This window comes from Myotis lucifugus, unplaced genomic scaffold (assembly GCF_000147115.1).
Source record: "Myotis lucifugus unplaced genomic scaffold, Myoluc2.0 scaffold_1, whole genome shotgun sequence".
In the NCBI taxonomy this organism is placed as follows: Eukaryota; Metazoa; Chordata; class Mammalia; order Chiroptera; family Vespertilionidae; genus Myotis; species Myotis lucifugus.
Genome location: NW_005871049.1, coordinates 33,883,405 through 33,902,150, shown reverse-complemented (window position 1 = coordinate 33,902,150; position 18,746 = coordinate 33,883,405). Strand labels below are relative to the sequence as shown.

The following is an 18,746-nucleotide window of genomic DNA, read 5'->3' as shown; positions in this document are numbered from 1 at the left end:
AAAAATCAGATAGAAAGAACTACGTTTCCTTTTTAAAGTCATTTCAGAGAGTGACAGTAGCCACTTTTTCACCAAGGGCACAAATTCCATTTTTCCAGCTAAGGGAAATTAGACTAATGGTTTTGAGAGCAAACCCAAATTCTAACTGTGGCTTTGATATTAACTAAGTTAAAGCCTGTCTTTGCCAATTATAAAATAGAAATTATATTTTTACTTTGCATCAGTGTTGAAAGGGATAAGGAATGAAATTCAATGACCTTTAAGTGCTAACTCATTATTTGTTCTTGTTAGGGGACCAAACAATAGTTATTTCTACCAGAGGAAGAATAGAATGCCCGGAGGTTTGGGACAGAGGTAGCTCTATGTAAAGATTTTATAAGTTCCAGAGGAAACAGAAATTATAAGTCATAAAGGGCTAGAAATAAACAATCTGTCTATTAAAATCTCAGTCTTAGTTTAGCCCCTTTAAGCTGTATAGGCTTAATTGTGTGTGGCAGGATTATAAATGGAAACATTCATTTTGTGATGTTCAGTGTGTTTTCCATCTTCTATGGAGCATTTTCTTCCCCAGCCACACCAAAGTAGAAGCAAGTTTTCAAAGAAACCCCAGAGGCTTATTTTAGGACTGATCTTTGTTCTTCACTTTAGAGATGACACAAGATTGGGCCTGGAAGAAGGGAGAAGATGTGACAACTAAAAAGCAAAAGTTTTGGAAATGGTCTGTAGACCAGGGTGGAAGAGACAAAGGAAGGGCACTGAGGCTGACTCCCTCCCCCCCAACCCCCTCCCCTGACTCATCACTGTAACACACTGGTTATTCAAAAACCCTGGGTCCCTGTGAGCCCCCTGACAAAGGTCAGGGAACTGGGGCACCTGGGTAGGGATGAGGACCAGAAAGGAGAGCCACACCCAGACCTGATCTGAAAGAGGGGGAAACTGGCTTCCTTGCCAACTCGACTGTGCACCCACCTCTGAACGTTTCCCATCTCTCATTGGACTGAAACGTTTTGACAGCAAGGACTGAATCTCTGTTCAATCAATTTAATGTATTAACCATCACTCCCTAGTCCTCCTGTAAACATTGAATTGCGTTCATATTATGGTGAAGCTGGAATCTTTTGCTCGCAATAGTTAAGTTACACGCTTACCTCAGAGACAGTGAGTTCATTTCTTTCCAAATGCGATTATGCTAGTTTTCAAAAATTGTAATCATGTAATTTAATTGAATACCACTTAAGCTGATGAAGTACGGTTATGAAAAGAGAAAGAATTGTTGGTCATGTCAAAACTAATTCCAGGAGTTGGAAAGGATTGAGTTGTTGTTAAGAAATTGCTGTCAAATTAGATGTGGGCGAAGTAACAAAAAAAAAGGTTGGATGAAATCATTTAAAACCAGAAGGCTTCTATTACTGCATTAAGGTAGCTTCAAAACGTCTTTAGATCTTATTCTAATTTAAAAGAACCCAAACTGGAATTCATAGTGAATGCGATATGGGTATGGTTTATGCTCCCCTACTTTAAAAATATGTTTTTATTGATTTTTAGAGATGGAAGAAGGGTAAGGGATAGAGAGACAGAAACATCAATGAAAGAAAAACATTGATGGGCTGGCTGCCTCCTGCATGCTCCCTACTGGGGATCTAGCTCGAAACCCAGGCATGTGCCTTAACCGGGAATTGAACTGTGACCTCTTGGTCCCTGGGTTGCCACTCAACTATTGAGCCACACTGGCTGGGCAATGCTCCCCTACTTTAGTCCAGACAGTGGACCCATAAGCAGAGGGAAAAGCCTTTACCTCTTTCATTATAAAACTGAATAAAAGTACATTTATGTTTTACTTTAGAGGAAATTCTTAATGTAGTTTTTTGTTGTTGCTTTAATTGCTCTTTACATGTTTAATGGGAGAAATACTCATCTTAGTTGTCCTTGATCCAATGGTTTCTACTGGGCTTCTTTGGCATTTTTGTGCAGAGTCTAGCTTGCATGGTACAAGGACTCATGGTAAAGGTTTCTGATTAATATTTATAGAGAGGATAAACAAATTTCCTGGCAACAGAACAAAGTCTGACTGGTTGGTTAAAATCTATGCAATAAGTAGGCACAGCAATGGAAGCATGAATTTCTATCTTCAGGGAAGAAAGGGAATACAGTAGTTAAATTGGTTTGCAGTGTGAATGGAGACACATAGGTGAGGCAGGTAATTGATGGAAAGTTTCATGATGTATGATTCAGTGTGTTCATTTAATTTGTGTGGTAATTAGTGGCGACTGTGAAGTTGTAGGAGGGGAAAATAAAACAACTCAGGGAATAAATGAATGAAATGTGAAGATAGGTTAAAAGAGGAGAAAGAATAGAGGAAGGGAGGCTAGCAAAGAGGCTATTGTATGCATCCCAAATTATTACTGAGAGTATGCAAATAAAAAATATTCCAGACAATATTGAGGATGATGAGAAATTGTGGCAAATTAATTCTTAAACTGCTACTGCAGAGTAAGCTCGTCCACAGCGAGAATCTTCTCACATTTATCTTTATATCTCAAGAGTTTAGCCCAGAGTTGGCACATTGTTGTCAAATAAATGTCTGCTGAATGACTTAATGACTGATAAGGACTAAAAGATGTGAGAAGTAAGTTAATGTTTCCTTAAATGTTTGAATCTTAAGCTCAATACATGGGAAGGACAACAGCACAAAACAAAGGGGATTACATAGTGTGTTATAATTCCTTAAGAATGGTTTTTGAAATAGGCTGTGTGGGGCTACCAGCTTCAGTAGATACACTGTAGGACATAGGTCCCCATACTAATCTCATCGGGGGCCTCGAACATTCTGTCCAGCTAAGGCTGGTGATCAAGAATTCTTCCTGAACTATGAAATGGCCCAAGAAGTACTGGATCAACGTGGGACCATACTGATAAGCTCCTGGGGCTAAAAGAGGGCAGCCCAAACCAGACTTTTTGCTCTTCTGCCTAGATCTAAACTTTATGTCCCGTGCCAGAGAATTCTATGGAATAGAGTCAGGCTGCCACTGGGCTTCAGTCTAAATTTGATGGTGCTTAATGAGTGGTTTTTCCTCACTTTTATTTTCTGAGAAGAGTTTTTGGCACTCGAAGGACAGATCTTTTGAAAATCCTGATATTTGGACTTTTATCTTTGGGGAATGGATGTGAAAACACACTCTGGAAAATCACAGACTCCTAATGATTTTAACATTAATTTGGCAACTTAAATGGCAGACAATATTTAAAGATGGGCGTTATCTCTTTTATGCCACACTGTTCAGTCTGTCTTGGTTTCCTGGTGCAACTCCAAATTGAGAACCTGGAACAATGCCTGACACAAATTAGATGCTCAATTAAAGCTTATTAAATGACTTAAGGTTTCTTTCTCCTCTGAAGCAGCTGGCTTACTTAGAAACATTTGAAGGACAGCTGGATAATTTAGGGCCATCTAGGAGTTCAGACTCATATTGAAACACTAGAGGACCAGTGCATAAAATTCATGCACTGGTAGAGTTCCTAGTGGCTGCCGGCTGCTGGCTGGGGCCTCCCTCCCTTCCCCTGGCCCCCTGGTCGAACTCCTGGACAAACTCCCAGTCAAGGGGACAATTTGCATAGTATATTTTTATTATATAGGATACTAACAACTGGCACAGTGCAGACAGATCATTTCTCTGGAGACATCGTTTCCTCAACCTATTCCTGAAAATTATACCATTAGCTTATATGTTATGGCATGAAATCTACTCATCTAATCAGATGTTAGAAAAAGGAAGGGAAGATGTTTAGAGAGAAACAGAGTTGTGGAGCACTTTTAACCAAATATTGTTTGACCCAAAACTAAGCCCTTTATATAAAGCAGAGCTTTCTGGAAACACTTTTATTCAGCGATGGAATCTTATCATCATCTTTGGTGAAATGATTCTTTGGTTGAAAAGTAAACAGCTAGCTAAGATGTCTGATAACAACCATAGACAGAAACCTTTTTAATTAGAGCTTTTAAGTTCTAGACTTCAAATACTTTCTATATTGTGAAACACACTAATGGACTCTCAGCTATCCATACATATTTCCCAAACCTTAAGTGCCGACCAGTTTATATCTTACAGTGCTTCACCCTGTAAAACCAATCACAATTTATGGACTATGACAAAAAACTCAGATATTCGATTTTTCTCTTTGATTTTAAATGGTATCATATAGTATTATTTAACCAAGATATTATGTACAATTCTTTTGATTCTTTGCACACAGAAAATTCTTCTTGCTTCAAAGCACATTCTACCTATGCTGTTTAAGTTTGTCCTCCACATGTTACAAATACTAAAGAGGAATGACAGGAACCCCAAGGTCATCACACAATAGTGCGAAGAATGAAGGGATATGTCTAAAATGGGACCCTGTAAGACATAGCTGTCACCAAAGAAGCTGTCATTCCAACCAAACAACCTAGGGCAATTTAGTCCTGAACTTCCAGCACTGTTGCCATGGTTTCTAGACAAAGCCGACAGGGCTGCATTCCAATTATATCCTTCAGAATGACAGATAACTTAAAAAATTGAAAATGGGGTAATAAAATTTCAGGTCACCCCAAAGAGATGTGATAGATACGTGTGACAGAGAAGTGGGAGATGCAAGTTTATGTTGGTCTAGAAAATGCTTTTGTGCCTTACAATGCAAATGTATATTCTGCAGACTCTCTGCTCTTTGATAGCAATTTATCCATCATCCAGTTCATTAGTCAAAACCAAGCATCTCTTGCTTAATAGATAATTTCTTAATATTTTAAACTTAAAAAATTCAGTAATTAAGAGAATTTAAGAAAAAAATCTCTTGAACTCTGAAAAGTAAAAAGAATCCCTTGGATTCTGATGATGGCGCAAATATAGCAAGGCCATTTTTACCTTTAATTTTTCCAGTTGAAGGTATTATTGTAAACTTTGCATCCAGCTTTAGGCAATATCTGCCAACCAGTGGTATTTTGCCAGGGTCAGTAGAACACTTGTGGCTGTGCTATTAGACTATAGTGAAATCACTTGCCTCTGTTCAATGAAAGGAACCATTAGGTAGCGATCAATGAACTTAGGTGTTGGCAGATATGACTTGAGAGTCAGATAACTTCATGATCCTGCATCTCTGCAGTTAAGCAGGAATGGGGCATTTTAATACTTAATTGGCACCTGGTAATTTATTTAATCTTTAAAAGTTAAAAATAACTGAATCTAAAAATCTTTTAAAACCTTAAGTCTCAGTTTCTTCATCTGTAAAATGGAATCATACCTACTTCTTAGATTTGTGATTTTAATTAGATAATGCATATAAAGCACTTATTCACCTTCTGGCTCATGCCACTAGGTAAAGGTAGTAGATGCTATCATTATGACTTCTATAGTTGTTACATACAATGTGATAACTGCAGCTATAACAGAGAAACCAAAAAGATACCTGGTAAATTCAAGGATTTTAAACCATGTATTTATAAAAAGGTTAAAAAAAAGTAGCTTATATGTGATATTAGATGTATTTGAAGGATGATGAAAGAAAAGCACTAATTTAATAAATGGCATTTCAAGGTTTACTGCCAGCATTGTGAGATGGAAAATTCTAAATGTCTTGAAGCCTGCAATCACGCCTCCTGAGCATCTCTTTGTGAATATTTATTTTATGACTCTTTAGGACAACATATCATTTCGGTTAACACATTGAATATAGCTGCTACAGTTCTATGAAAATCAGTTTTTAACACTTTCTTTTTATACATCAATTCAAAAAGTTTAACTAGATTCCTGTCTGACTTTTACTGTACTCACAATACTTTTTTTTTCTCAGCCAGAGTTGGTTTGATTTCATAATGGAAATAATTAGAAAAAGCTGATTTGCTTAATAAGATATTTTTATATAATAAATCCTGCAAGAATCAATCTATTTTTTATATAAATTGTGATAATGATAATGTAAAAAAAAGAAAGTGATTTCTTTCTAAGACTGCTTTTTAGAAACAAAAGACATATTGGTGGTTTGGAGTACACCTTTTTGCACAGATTTTTTTGCTTTGCTTTTATGGTCTTCACATGTGGTAAAATTTTTTCATTTATTTGATAATCTATCATGTACATCAATATGATAAAGCATATAATTTTACTGAGTGTTAATGGTCAAAACAAATAGATACTTGGGCAATTTCAGATAAAAATAAGTTTAAAAATTTTGCTTATTTTGGAATTACATAAAAATAGCCTTAATTTGTGATTCATATTTCAAAATTACTCTTCTGTTTTTGAAATTTTGGAATAACTGGTTATGATCAAAATGTGAAATACTATTTCTAGAACAAATAGAAAGGGCAAAAGCTCCAATACATTTGCTTTCTTTCATCTTAATTCTTCTATCCATCTTTCTAAGTGCTCAGAAGGAATGCACTGGTCAGGGGAATAGTAGGTCTGTTGGTGAAACAAGTTTCCAACCTGCAAATGGGGTTTTGAATTATTTATATTCTGCATTTCTTTTATGGCATGGCTATGTCTCACTGAAACATCAGAAGGAAGTAGATTCTCTCATTCAATGGCTGACTTGGAAAGACAGTGTGTCTATTTTCATCATCTCACAACATCTATATATATAAAAGCCTAATTGCTGGTTGTCCCTCCGACCATTTGACCATTCAACCAGTCACTATTACATGCACTGACCACTAGGGGGCAGATGCTCTGACCCATAGGTTAGTTTGCTGCTGGGATCCGGCTGATCGGGACTCGGCAAGATGGGCCAGACATGCCCTGGAGCCCTCCTGTGGTCCTTCCCCACCCCGATCGAGCACCAGCGGGATCCCTCGGCCTGGCCTGTGCCCTCTCACAATCTGGGACCCCTTCGTGAGAGCCAGTTTCAGCTCGATCCCTGCAGGCCAGGCACCCCACTGGTGCACAAAACTGTGCACTGGGGCTAGTAGGTCATAAAATGAAATAATGACATTCTATCAGACTTGTCAAAATTACATACATACTAATATAGTGTGAAGAGGGTCTTGGTGACTTACCTTAAAAGAGATTTCATACTGTTCTCCTCCCCAGATTTCTAAACCTGGATCATAGCCACCTAACTCCCAAAACCATTTGCGATTCACAGCAAAGAGACCTCCAGCCATCACAGGAGACCTGTGGAATGAACAAAATAATCTTTAAAGGACAATGAATATCAGGGGCAATAGTGTTTTGCTTAGAAAAAAAAAGAAGCAAATTCAAGACGTTCCCAGTTGTCAATGGCATGGAACTTTTTAGCACTAGTTTTCTGTAAGTGGATTTAAGGCTCTCAATGGTCTGTAAATGCTCTTGGAATTCTCATGAGCGTTAAACTCTGCAGGTCAGGTCCTAATGCCACTAATGTCCTGTGGAGCCACACTTCCTTCATATGTTTATCATTAGGGGGAAATACATGATGATTAATGACTGTTATATTGAGAAATATCACTCAATTTTATGTTTTTTCCTCAAAGTGAAAGAGATCTTATCCTGTCAGACAGATAAAAGTATAGAAATTGCTGCTGTAGACAAACATGTTTGATTAAATCTCTTAGTACAAACTCACCAAGCATCTGCCAATTACAGGTCATGTCCATTTTGCAGACTATCAGATAGACAGTTGGACTATAATAACCCATCAGAATTAGTTAATTAACATGACAAAGATGGAATTAAACTAGGTCTTTTCAGTTTAATTAATTTAGATTTTCTCTGCTTTTCTAACAAATATTCCTTTTGGTCAAATAATTTTTCAGCATTCTACTCCTGCTAGGATGCACTGTACACATGTTGCTATATAATGGGATAATTTACACTCATTGGGCCCTGCCCTAAAATATTTTGTAGTTCAAAGGTAGCTCTTGTATTTTGAAATCTCACTATGAGCTGGGCTCTTGGCTAAGAGCTTTATCCCATTCCCTTGATTGATCCTCACAGCAACCATACAAATATCATCCCTATGTCCTGTTTGAAGAGAGAGGCAGAGGGAGGTTAAAAGCAGTGCCCAAGGCTGAATCTAGTGTATGGTGGCCCTGGGACCAAGGTCCTCTGATTTCAAAACCTTTGAGCTCTTTATCAGACAGTTTTCTTTCGTGTTTGGGGGTGAAGACAGACAGCCACATAAATGTAGATATCAAATAATTAGAGAATACTCTATGCAGACGAACATTGTCAGCACAGTTTTGGTGACAGTTTTGAAAAAGTTTTTGAAGCAAAGGATCTTTATCAATAAGAGTAAAAGACATTAAATGTTGAAGATACACATTTTAAAATATGTGTACATATTAGACACACTAAGTTACAGACCCACCGAAGACTTGCTTTTGGTAATATTTAATGTAGCACTTGAATTTAAACTTGAATTTAAGTGCATTATATATGTCAATGACTTTGCATGTTGAGATGGTACTTAGTCTACTTCAGTTACGAATCTTTTTTTAATGTCTAGTAGACTGTATGAAGATAAAAAGATTACATGGCAGGAAGAGGGATTTATTTTCTCCTGAGAAGTGAGCAGGATTAAAAAATAACCTAAAGAATCTCATGCAGTTTTTTATTTTGTTTGAAACAAAAATCCTAACCCAGCCTGTGTGGCTCAGTGGTTGGACATTGACCTATGAACCAGGAGGTCACTGTTCGATTCCTGGTCATGGCATATGCGTGGGTTGTGGGCTCCATCCCCAGTGTTGGGTGTGCAGGAGGCAGCCAATCAATGATTCTCTCTCATCATTGATGTTTCTATCTCTCTACCCCTTTCCTTTTCTTTTTGAAGTCAATAAAAATATATTTATAAAAAATTTCTAGAATCAAATGTTCCCTATCTCCAGCAGCCTAATCTTTTTCTGTTTTCCATGCACTGAATTTCCGAGGTGAATTACAACTCTAGCTGGAACAAATTGGGATTGTAACATGTATTGGGTGCAGCTCCCAATGGACCCATTACTACAGTCTAACCTTTGCTTTGTAGGGTTTGGATGTAAGTGATCAGGCATTCTCAATCTGCCCCCCAAGGGAACACCCCCCCTCAGTGCACAGATTTCATGCACTGGGCCCTCTAGTGAGTTTATAAAAAACAAACCATGTAGCATATTTTAGGTTAAGAGTAGAGAAAATAAAATACATTCAAATGGATCTTTTTTACCAGGCCCAAATAAATTAGTGTTTCATATATATATATATATATATATATATATATATATATATATTTTAAGGAGAGAACATAATCTTATAAAAATATATTTGTATTGATTTCAGAGAGGAAGGGAGAGGGAGAGAGAGATAGGAACATAAATGATGAGAGAGAATCATTAATCGGCTGCCTACCGCATGAGCCCACAACCCAGACATGTGCCCAGGCCAGAAATTGAACCATGACCTCTGGTTCATAGGTCGAGGCTCAACCACTGAGCCACACCAGTCAGGCAGTGTTTCCTATATTGATTAGTATGAATGACAGGTAAGAAACAAACCTTTGATTTATTTATGTATTATTCATATTTGTTCATTAATCTTTTAAATACCGTAATTAAGACACATTTGACATACAACGAAATACACATTTTAAAGTGTACCATTTGGTAAGTTTTGACTTATGTATGTATATCCCTGTGCAGCCACCACCATATTCAAGAAAAAGGACATATTCACCATTACAAAAGTTTCCTTATTGTAATCCCACCCTCCACCCTTTGTTCATTCCCTTCCTCTAGGCAACACTGATCTGCCTTCTGTCACTATAGATTAGTTTGCATTTTCTAGATTTTTATACAAATGAAATAATACATTATGTACTATTTTTGGGGGGTCTGACTTCTTATATTTTACATCATTGACAGTCATTGATGTTGTAGCATGTATTAATAGTTCATTCTTTTTTATTGCTGAGTAATATTCTGTTTGCATGAATAGACCAGTTTGATTATCCATGTACCTATTGATGAACATTTGGGTTGTTTCCAGTTTTGGACTATTACAAATAAAGCTTCTATGAATTTTGTGTACTAGTCTTGGTGTGGACATATTCTTTCATTTCTCTTGTGTAATGACTAGATCATATATGTTTAACCTTTTAAGAAATTGCCAAATTGTTTTCCAAAGTGTTCATATCATTTTATGTTTTCGCCAGCAGTATTAGAATTCCATTTGTTCCATATCCTCTTCAATAGTTGATACGAACAGTCTTTTGAAGTTTAGTATTATAATAGGAATATAATGGCATCTTCTTATGGTTTTGTTTTTCATTTCTATAATGATTCATGCTGTTGAGCATATTTGTGTCATTCCTCTTTTTTCTTCATAGTCAGTCTGGCTAGAGTTTTATCAATTGTATTGATCTGTTTAAAGAACTAGCATTTGGTTTAATGAATTTTTCCCTATTGTTTTCCCTATTGCTAATGGAGTTTTATCAATTGTATTGATCTGTTTAAAGAACTAGCATTTGGTTTAAAGGATTTTCCCCTATTGTTTTGTATTTCATTGATTTCTCTTCGGTCTTTATTATTTTAATTCATCTACTTACTCTATTTAATTTGCTTTTTTTCTAGTTACTTAAGTTGGAAGCTAAGATTATTGATTAGAGACTTTCCTTTTTTTCTAATATAGGTATTTAATACTATAAATCTCCCTATAGTACTGCTTTAGCACAATCCTTCACATACAAAAATGATAAGTAGTATTCCAATTTTCATTATGTTCAAAATAATCCCTAATTTTTCTCTTTCTTTTTTAAAACCTATGGTTTATACAGAAGTATATAATTTAGTTTCCAAATATTTGGTGATTTGTTTAAGATATTTCTGTTATTGATTCTCATTTAATTCCACTATGGTCAGAGAATATACTTTATATAATTTGAATCCTTTTACAATATACTTTGGAATGGATCAGAATATGGCCTATCTTGGTAAATGTTCCACATGTGTTTGAAAAGAATGTGTATTCTGTTGCTGTTGAGTGATGGTTTATAAATATTTATAAGTAAAGTTAGTTGATAGTGTTCAAGTCTTCTATATTCTTATTGATTTTCTGTCTCCTTGTTCCTTCAATTATTGAGAGAAGGATTGAAATATATGGCTATAATTCTGGATTTGTTTATTTCTTCTTTCTGTTCTATCAGTTTTTTTGCTTCATGAATTTTATAGTTCTGTTAATAGGCATAAAAGTTTAGGATTTTTATGTGATCTTCATGAGTTGACCTCATTATCATTATGAAAGACTTTTCTCATCCCTGGTAATAGTCTTCGCTCTGACATCTACAGGGTGTCCCCAAAACATGTACACACATACTCTGAATAATTACAAAGTTATTAAAATACATTTAATGAAATGTATTTATTAAAATAGATTCAATTTTCAAAATTGAGTTATCAGCTGTTAAAGTGTGTATACATTTTTGGGACAGCCTGTATTTTGATTTAATATTACTATAGTCACTTCTATTTTCTTTAGGTTTGCATTATCTAAACACTAGTATTAATAACTTTTTATATCTCTTTACTTTAGTTTTTAAATTAGTTGTGTCTTTATATTTAAAGTGTTTTTCTTCTAAGCAGTATATATTTGCATCTTGCTTTCTTTACAATCTCTACCTTTGGGTTGTTTTCTTTTAATATGTTTTTATCGATTTCAGAGAGGAAGGGAGAGGGGGAGAGAGATAAAAATATTAATGATGAGAGAGAATCATTGATTGGTTGCCTCCTGTATGCCCCACACTGGAGATAGAGCCTGCAACCCGGACATGTGCCCTGACTAGAAATCGAACCGTGACCTCCTGGTTCATAGCTCAACCATTGAGCCACGCCAGCCGGGCCATTTCTCATTTCTTAATTCTTTTGTTTTGATCCACATTTCCATCTGGCATTATTTTACTTCTTCTAACACTTCTTGTATGGTAATGGGGACTTTTATCTTTTGCATATTTGAAAACATCATTAAAGTATCTTTAAAAAGTGTAGATGGCTATTGCTAAGTTAACAGATTTTTTTCCAATCCTCTAAACATGTTGCCACTTTCTTCTCATTTGTATTTTTTCCCATAAAAAATGTTATTTTTATCTTTGTTTTCTTTTCTGTACGTAATGAGCCTATATTCCTCTGGCTATGTTAAAGATCTCTGTATCACTGAATTTTATTATGGCATGACTTGGTATAGTTTTTTCTACTTGGAATTAATTGAGTTTCTTGGATCTGTAGATACAGTTTTCATGGAATTTAAACACATTTTGACCATTATATCTTCCATTATTCTTTCTGTCCCTACTTTTCTTTCATATCCTTAAGAGACTCCAATTACACATTTTGTTAATTTTATTATTTTAATATATTTTTATTGATTTCAGAGAGGAAAGGAGAGGAAGAGAAACATCAGTGATGAGAGAGAATCATTGATTGGCTGCCTCCTGCATGCCCCCTACTAGGGATCGAGCCTGCAATTCAGGCATGTGCCTTTGACTGAAATAGAACCCAGGACCCTTCAGTTCCCAGGCTGACACTCTATCCACCGAGCCAAAACGGCTAGGGCTAGGGTAAGTGATTTTAAAAAATGGAAAGAAAAAGGAGTGAAGGATGGATTTGAGGCTAAGGAAGATGGTGTAGCAAGGCCCTGTGCTGGGAAGAAGAATAGTAACAAGAAATGGAAGAAGGCCTGTCTTGCTGAAGCCAGAGGATAAGGGGAGGATGCATGCAAAGTGCCCAGTCACACACACAGAGTGGGTGCTAAAAGTTCCACTGGTACATGAAATAGGCATTGTCAGTATAGCACAATAAATTATTAATGAACTAATCACTATGTATTCTTTCCCTTTGATGGTCACCACCATTCTCATTTCAAGCACAAAGCAAGCCAGGACATGAGACTCAGTCATTTCTGTAGTTGGGCAAGAAGAAGCTGTTAAAAGACTAATGAAAGCTGCTCTTTCTTTTTTTCTAAACATTTTTATTTATTTTAGAGAGAGAGGAAGGGAGAGGGATAGAAACATCAATGAGAGAGAACATCGATCGGCTGTCTCCTGCATGCACCCCCGACTGGGGATCCAGCCCACAACCTGGGCATGTGCCCTGACTGGGAATCGAACCAGTGACGCTCAACCACTGAGCAACACTGGCCGGGCAATCCTGTTTTTAAGGGAGCCTAAGAAGCCTGAAGAGATCATTCAAGATATCCCAGAGAGAGGAGAGAGAGGGAAAGGCAGACTCCCCACCAGAAACTGTCAAGTGCGAGAGTGATGGAGGCCCCCACCCGGCTTTGTGGAGGGGCCCTTGGCGATGTCAGTGACCTCCTGTGTGGAACACGTAGGGAGGCTATACCCACACACTGGAACTCTTGACCTTGACAAACTTTATTTTGTATAAATTGGCATAATTTCTAGATTTGAACACACCAAGTGGCTTGGGCAGTAGGGGTCTTGGTGGCAACCACTGTGAACTGACAACTACAATCAGAATGACAACTTTGATAATGTGGCCCAAGTCAGACTCCAGAACCATTGCCCTCTCTGAGAAGAGGGAACTGCTATGAGAAGACGGACGGAATTTCCTACTACTTTGGTGAAGGAAACTCAAAGTTGGATTTACGTGGCTCTGAAGAAAATTTAATGCTGTGAAATAGCACGCACAACTGAGTTTATGGATTGAAATTCCTGCCTCACTATACAAATATGTGTTTACTATTATGCAATTTTGCACTGAAGTCGAGAAGAAAAATGACTATTTCTCATATATTAAGAGTAAAAAATGTTAAATGTGTCACATTATTTCCCCCTCAGTGTAAAGGAAAAAGAGCAGTTTATTATTTTCAGCATGTTCTTCTGCTTTCTGTTTTCTATTTTAAAAATATTAATTGCTTGAAACTCTCCCCATTGGCCCCATTTCCCACACTCTCATTTATCTTTATATTTCTAGTCCCCCCTCCCTAAAATTCTTGCTGGTTTAGCTGGGAATGCTAACACACTGTAGACATGTTAAATATTGGCTCTGTGTCCATGAAACTTTCGATATATTAATGTACTTTATGAGTACTGCTCATAATATCACAAATCAAGTTTTGAGTTTTGCCATTAAAAAACACCTGTCATCCTTGGGAGGCCTGTTAAAATTAATGAAACCGTGAAGCAAGTTCCTATGGAAGATTCTTTATTTTTCAGGTCATAGAACTATAACTTTCCTAATACTTAATGGAAATGATTTTTTTTCTATTTTATATTAAGTCTATTGAACTGGGTAATAAATATGCTTTCCTCTTAATTTATGGTAGACTACTTTATTTTTCTACATCAATTTTTATATTCTAAACTTTGCTGACTTTAATTCATGAGGCTATAATGTACAAGTGTACTAGCACCATTCTTTATTTGAAACACTCTTCATGTTCTCATTTGAAAATATTTTTCAAAGGGTATATAGTTGGTTGTCTTTGCTAACCCAGGATATAGGTCTAAATGCTTGAAGCTTCATCCCATGATTCCCACGGCATTCTAAGGAATTGCTGATCTTCCTAATTCTCTCCATTTCACATATTCATTCTTTTCCCCGTATGTGAAAAAAAAATGGTGGAGTTAAAAAAAAATAAAAACTTTCTCCAGGAGATTATTGCCTAGTTTCTTGCATTTTCTTGCATGATAAAAAGTGCTATTTCATAATTTAATACAGTTTATGTGTTCTTTATAGGTTGGAATAATAAAAATATCACATTGAAAAAATATTTATTTTTAAAATTTACTAACAATTAAAACTTTGATCTAGAAATCTAAAAGAAATTTCAATTTGGCCTCTTAGAAAATAATTTGGCTCTCAATTTCCATTCATATTAGTGGTACACAGAGAATCCTGGACATGTGGGTTGCAATGTGAATTTGATCAGTAATAAAATGGCATAGTCAACCCAAGTCAATCAACCCAAGTCAATCAACATAGAGATGAACTGCATAATTTTCAGTTATGTAACTAGCAATTTTTAGTTGGCCCACAACTCTAAACAATTTCAGCTAAAATATAATTATTTTCAACTAGAATTCGATTATTGATTAAAATGATAGTGCACATTAAAGCAATATTTTTTTCTAACAATTTTGTTCTTCTAACTATTAAATCATTACATAATTAGAATTTTGAAAAGGCTGGCTAAATAACTACAGATGAATTCAATTGTATCATTTATGTTGTAAAAACATCATCTTTCTTTTTGGTATAATTTCCTGGTATTTTATTGGTACAAAATACCACGTGCGGGCGCGCACAAACAGTGCGATTGAAACTTCGTGGCCCATGCCCAGAAGTCAGTTATTTTGTGGAAGAGCCACACTCAAGGGGCCAAAGAGCCGCATGTGGCTTACGAGCCGCAGTTTGACCACTGTAGACTGTAACAATAATGGTTCCAGTGATTCCTGGCTTCTTGCATCCGTGCCCTGGTGTGGTACATTCCCACACTGACTTCCTTAGCCATGTGACATCGCTTATTTGATATCGACAAATGTGGTGTAAGCAGAGGGCTTGCCCTTGGGGCTTGCACTCCCTCCTATTTCTTCTAGATGCCTGCTACCATGTGAAGGAGCCTGGGCTCGCCTGATGGAGGAACAGGCCAGCTGACAATCAGCACCAACTACTAGCTATGTGTACATTCGGCCATCTGGCTCCAGGTGAGACACCAGATGACTCCTGCCACATGTGTGACCTCGGGTATAGGTTGACCTACTGTTTGTTTTGCTTGAGACTGACTTGTTTCCTAGAGGCTGGACTTTCATTGTTAAAACCAGAAAGTCCCAGGGAACCCAACCCAGTTGTTTTTGCTACTTACGTGAGACCCGTGGAAGAACCATTCAGTGGAACTTAGACTAAATTTCTGCTGCTCAGAATTGTGAGCCAGCAAAAGGCTTGCTGTTCCAAGCCACTAAATTCTGGAATGGTCTGTTATACACACATAGACAGCTGATAACAGATACCATTTTGAATTCCAAGCTCTTAAAGAGGATATATTATAGCAATTTCATTATGGTACTGTTAAGTGATAAGAATTCCTGATAGAGACAGGATTTTGGTGACTTTCCTAATTTTTAAGGTGGGCCTGACATAGAATTATTTTTTTAGGCTTTTCAAACAAGTTATCTCCACTAGTACCCTGGATATTCTGCAATGCGTGACTGCTTTTCAGTGCTCCTCGGATAAAAGTGAACGCCTTTCCTTAGGGAAAAAAGCTTTCTATTTTTCTGGATTTACAAATGCAAATGTTCATGTTTAGAAAAAAAACTGGTAGAAAAGGAATCAAGGCCAATTAGTTATCCAAAAGCAGGTGGCGGGATTATGACTTTTCAGCTTTTTGGATACAATGAGGAGAAAAACAAAATGATAAATTATAGCACAAATTTTGTACTACTTTGCGCCAGGATCTGTAATTTTGTTTTTAATCACAAACATAAACACATATAATACTATGTAATGATTTAAAAGGTTTTCTAAAATTGAATATGCTTTTTGCTGCTTACTTCATACTTAGCATAGTGTAGACTATTCTGTGAACGCATATAAAGAGTTGATGGAGGAAGGAATCTTATGGATGTCAGCACAAATTATATGGGGCATTAAACCAGACAACAGCCATAAAGATCACGTGATGGCCTTGGTTTGATGTCCCAATTAAGCTGGTGGTTCTGAAGTTTCTCAGGCTCCTACTGTCTTTATATCTTCAGTGGTTGGCACTGATCTAACATGAGACAAAATAGAAAACCCCAGGTGTCAAAAGGCACATCAACAACTGCTCAGTGGGTAGAGGAGGAGAATGGGCAAAATGTGCTAAATATTCCTTCAATCTTAGTCTTCTGTTATGTGACTAGCATGTTGTGTCTTTGATGACTCTTCTGGGGTCTAAAAATGGTATGTGTGTGTGTGCAAGTGGAAGACCAACCAAGAATGAGGAACAGATTGACTATTCCAAAAAATACCTTTCTTTAGTCCTACAGTGAGTGGATAGATGGATTCTCCTGTGTGTAATCCTGCCCTTTTCTAATTTCTAAATGGCTACAGATCTTAATCATGGTTTCATGTTACACATATTATAGCTTTAATTATTTATCCTCTCCTCTTGCAATATAGACACTGTACATACACTCTCCCTGCCTGCAGGGACAAATAAGGTCATGTCAACACTAAATAATCAGATTATAGTGGTTTTTCCAAACGACTTTGGGTCCATCTGCCTTCATTCTTCTCCTGCCCACTAGAATTTTTCAGTTCTCTGTGCGTCCCTGGAGATGTCAGCAGTGCTCTAGGGAGCTAGCTAGTCTGCGTATGCTTTTCTGCTTCAGCCCATAAGTCTCTTGGCTCTTGTGCCTGACACCAGCCCCCTCCATGAGAAAGCTGCTCCACCAGCCACAGTCCTAGTCTGCTGGTGCTTCCCTTCAAGGAGCCTGCCAGGGGAAGGTTGCCCTGGGACCTAGGCCTCGTGCCATGGAACCTGTCCCACAGGTGAGCTCCAAAGCCACGCTGCTCATGCTTAGAATTTCACTCTTTTACCAATATGATTCTGCTTCTGAAATTAACCTTGCTTTCCACAGGGGCCGCCAACCAGTCTCTCAGACCAGACAGCGGGCAGACGCTAATCCATTAGCATCATGAGCTTTTATTTATTCTCCTCTCTATTCCCCAACATCTTCTTTTTAAAAAAATATTTTTTATTGATTTTTTACAGAGAGGAAGGGAGAGGGATAGAGAGTTAGAAACATCGATGAGAGAGAAACATTGATCAGCTGCCTCCCGAACACCCGCCACTGGGGATGTGCCTGCAACCAAGGTACATGCCCTTGACTGGAATCGAACCTGGGGCCCTTCAGTCCACAGGCTGACGCTCTATCCACTGAGCCAAACCGGTTAGGGCGTTCCCCAACATCTGCTGTTGTGGTCTGAGTGTTTGTGTTCCTCATGAAACTCAGATGTTGAAACCTAACCCTTAAGGTGATGGAGTTAGGACCCGGGGTCTTTGGGAGGTAATCAGATCATGAGGACAGAGTGCTCATGAATAGGATGAGGGGATGAGTGCCCGTATGAAAGTGGCCTGAGAAATCCCCTTTACTCCTTCCGCCACGTGAGGACACAGCAAGAAACTGGCAGTCTGCAACCCAGAAGATGCCTCCACCAGAACCTGACCATGCTGGCACCTTCATGTTGGACTTCCAGCCTCCAGAACTGTTGTTTATAAGCCACTCAGTCTATGGCATTTTTTAAATAGCAGCCCGTATAGACTAGAACATCTTCCACCCTTCTTTAGCTTAAAAAAATTCTGTCAGCCCTATGCCTATTACTTGGCCAGCCCACCAGTACAGCCAGTCTCTGAATCCCAGTTTGGGCCCAGTAAAGGCACTTTGCTTCTCCTACATAAAATACAGGTCAGATTTCATAACATTATCAGGAGACCCCAAAGCCCTCCTGTTTTCTGTTATTTACATTCCAGCATGACTTTCACCCCCTCCTAAAATCCATATTTTGACACAGATGTACCCTGAGATCTTTCCCCAATGTTGATGAGTGCTCGTCCCTAAGCCCCTCATCTCCTATCTGTCCTCCTCTCTCAGGTTCCATCTCCCCTTCCACTCTGCCACTCATCCCTGGAGTGATTCTCCCTCACCGCTCTCGCCCTTGCTCCTCCAGGCTCTTATCACTCCCATCAACACCAACATCCAAAGGAACACAGTGATACTGTGAAATGGCAGAGCCAACCCCTTATTTCCTCAGCGATGGGGACTGTGCAGAG

At 37.7% G+C, this 18,746-nt stretch overlaps 1 protein-coding gene across 1 annotated transcript in view; it reads right to left on the bottom strand.

The window, feature by feature from the left end:
* Positions 1-18,746, bottom strand: part of GALNTL6 (polypeptide N-acetylgalactosaminyltransferase like 6) — a 915,183-nt gene that overhangs the window by 92,853 nt on the left and 803,584 nt on the right. The window contains exon 7 of the mRNA XM_023753492.1: positions 7,031-7,148. Within this exon, the coding sequence (XP_023609260.1) occupies positions 7,031-7,148 (118 nt within the window). The remainder of the gene's footprint in view (positions 1-7,030; positions 7,149-18,746) is intronic.